This window comes from Chenopodium quinoa, unplaced genomic scaffold, assembly GCF_001683475.1.
Source record: "Chenopodium quinoa cultivar QQ74 unplaced genomic scaffold, ASM168347v1, whole genome shotgun sequence".
NCBI lineage: Eukaryota > Viridiplantae > Streptophyta > Magnoliopsida > Caryophyllales > Amaranthaceae > Chenopodium > Chenopodium quinoa.
Window position 1 is genome coordinate 2,404,150 of NW_018742738.1, and position 1,803 is coordinate 2,405,952.

The 1,803-nt window shown below is 51.2% G+C and overlaps 1 protein-coding gene across 1 annotated transcript; it reads left to right on the forward strand.

Annotated features, from left to right (window-relative positions):
• Nucleotides 1-395: 395 nt before the first annotated feature.
• LOC110723999 lies at nucleotides 396-1,385 on the forward strand. Its single transcript, XM_021903413.1, has one exon. The coding sequence runs from the start codon at nucleotides 396-398 to the stop codon at nucleotides 1,383-1,385; it is 990 nt and encodes a 329-aa protein (XP_021759105.1).
• Nucleotides 1,386-1,803: the final 418 nt, after the last annotated feature.

Here is a 1,803-nt window from a genome sequence, read left to right on the forward strand (position 1 = left end):
TGCCAGCCATTCTGCAGAACCTTTCTAAGTGCAGTAAGGAGCAGCTGGCTATAATGACTACGGTCCTCACCAATATGGGTAAGGGGGCAAGTCCGTCACCGACAGCGGCAGCTGCAGAGCCCGTAGCGAAAAAGCTGACGTCCTCGACCCTCACCCCTGAGCAGAAAGAGCTCATTTAGCTGAGGAAGAAGGTATTGGAGCTGGAAGCTCGTAACCTGAATCGAGAATGGAGCGTGAAGGAAATAACCCCTGCTCGAGTCAGCCCGGAGAAGCGAGTCCCACGCAGCAAGTCACCGACCTCAGAGCGAGGACCCAGCCCGGAGAAAGACAAACGAGCGCGAATCCAAGTTGTTCTAGATGATTCCCCATTTTGCCGGGAGATTCTGGAGGAACCAATGGAGAAAGTAAAGATGCCAAGCTGCAAATACAGCGGAACCACAACACCCAAAAGCCACATATCAGCTTTTGAGAACCATATGGAACTTTACACTATGACAGACTCAGTCTGGTGTAAATCTTTCCCGCCGACCCTGGAGGGGTTGGCAGCAGAGTGGTATGGAGCCATTCCCAAATGTTCCGTATACTCGTACAACCAGTTGAAGAGAATGTTCATGGAGTATTTCATAACCCTGGTAGACCAAACCAAGATGACAACCGAGCTGATGTCGTTGGTTCAAGGGAAAGACGAGCCCCTGAGGGAGTTCATCACCAGATTCAACAAGGAGGCAACAACCATCCCAAATATGAGCCAGGAGGTAGCGCTACTAGCAATGCAGAGTGGCTTACTACCAGGATCACCGCTTAGAGCGTATATGGGGCGTAAGAGCCTGAAAACACTTGCTGAAGCGCTGGGCAAAGCGCACGAGTTCATCAAGGCAGACGAGACCGACAGAGCAATGCTGGGTAGGAAAGCACCTGGTGACTCAGTTAAGCGGACAGAGGTCACCCGGGCAGAGAACACACCCAGGGGGGACCAGCCGAGCAGGGATGAGCAAAATCGCAGAGAAGCTAACAGAGCAGTAGGACTGAGAAGGTCAGACCCAAAGAGAGGGCTAAGGCCTGGGAGGTTTGACCAATATACCCCATTAACCCATTCCAGATCTCATATATTCAGCGTGAACAAAGCTGATGGCAAGTGGCAAAGACCCCCGAGGATGGTTAACAGAAATTGTGATACCAGTAAGTGGTGTGACTTCCATAGAGACCATGGTCACACCACTGAAGAATGCACGCATTTGAAAGACAACATAGAAGACTTGGTCTGGAGAGGGTATTTGAATCAGTTTAAGCAGCGCGATGACCCTCCCAGAAGGAGGGATGAAGATAGAGCAGGCCGCCCTGACCGCAGAGGAGGTCAGAGGGCCCATTCGGAGACAGAGACGTAGATGGTAAGCCAGAAGGCAGGGTGTATGTGATCAGCGGGGGGCCAGTACATGGGGGGACATTCAACAGAGCGCGAGATGACCTAGGGCGATGATTCATCAAATAAATGACAATGATAAGCGTAGATGGCCACCTCTTCCCCCGCAGCCGCAGGCCACATTTGACGAGTATGACCAGAAGGGCATAATTTACGCCCATGACGACCCGCTTGTGGTGACAATGAGAATCGCAAACTGGGAGGTGGATAGAATACTGATAGACGGAGGTAGCTCAGCTAACATCATACACATCAGTGCGTTCAACGAGCTGAAGTTAAACAGAAAAGACTTGAAGAGGGTGAGCTATGAAGTCACTGGGTTTAATGGGTCAGGGCTTACCCCAGAAGGTATAATCGAACTCTCAGTCCGAGTAGAGGAAACA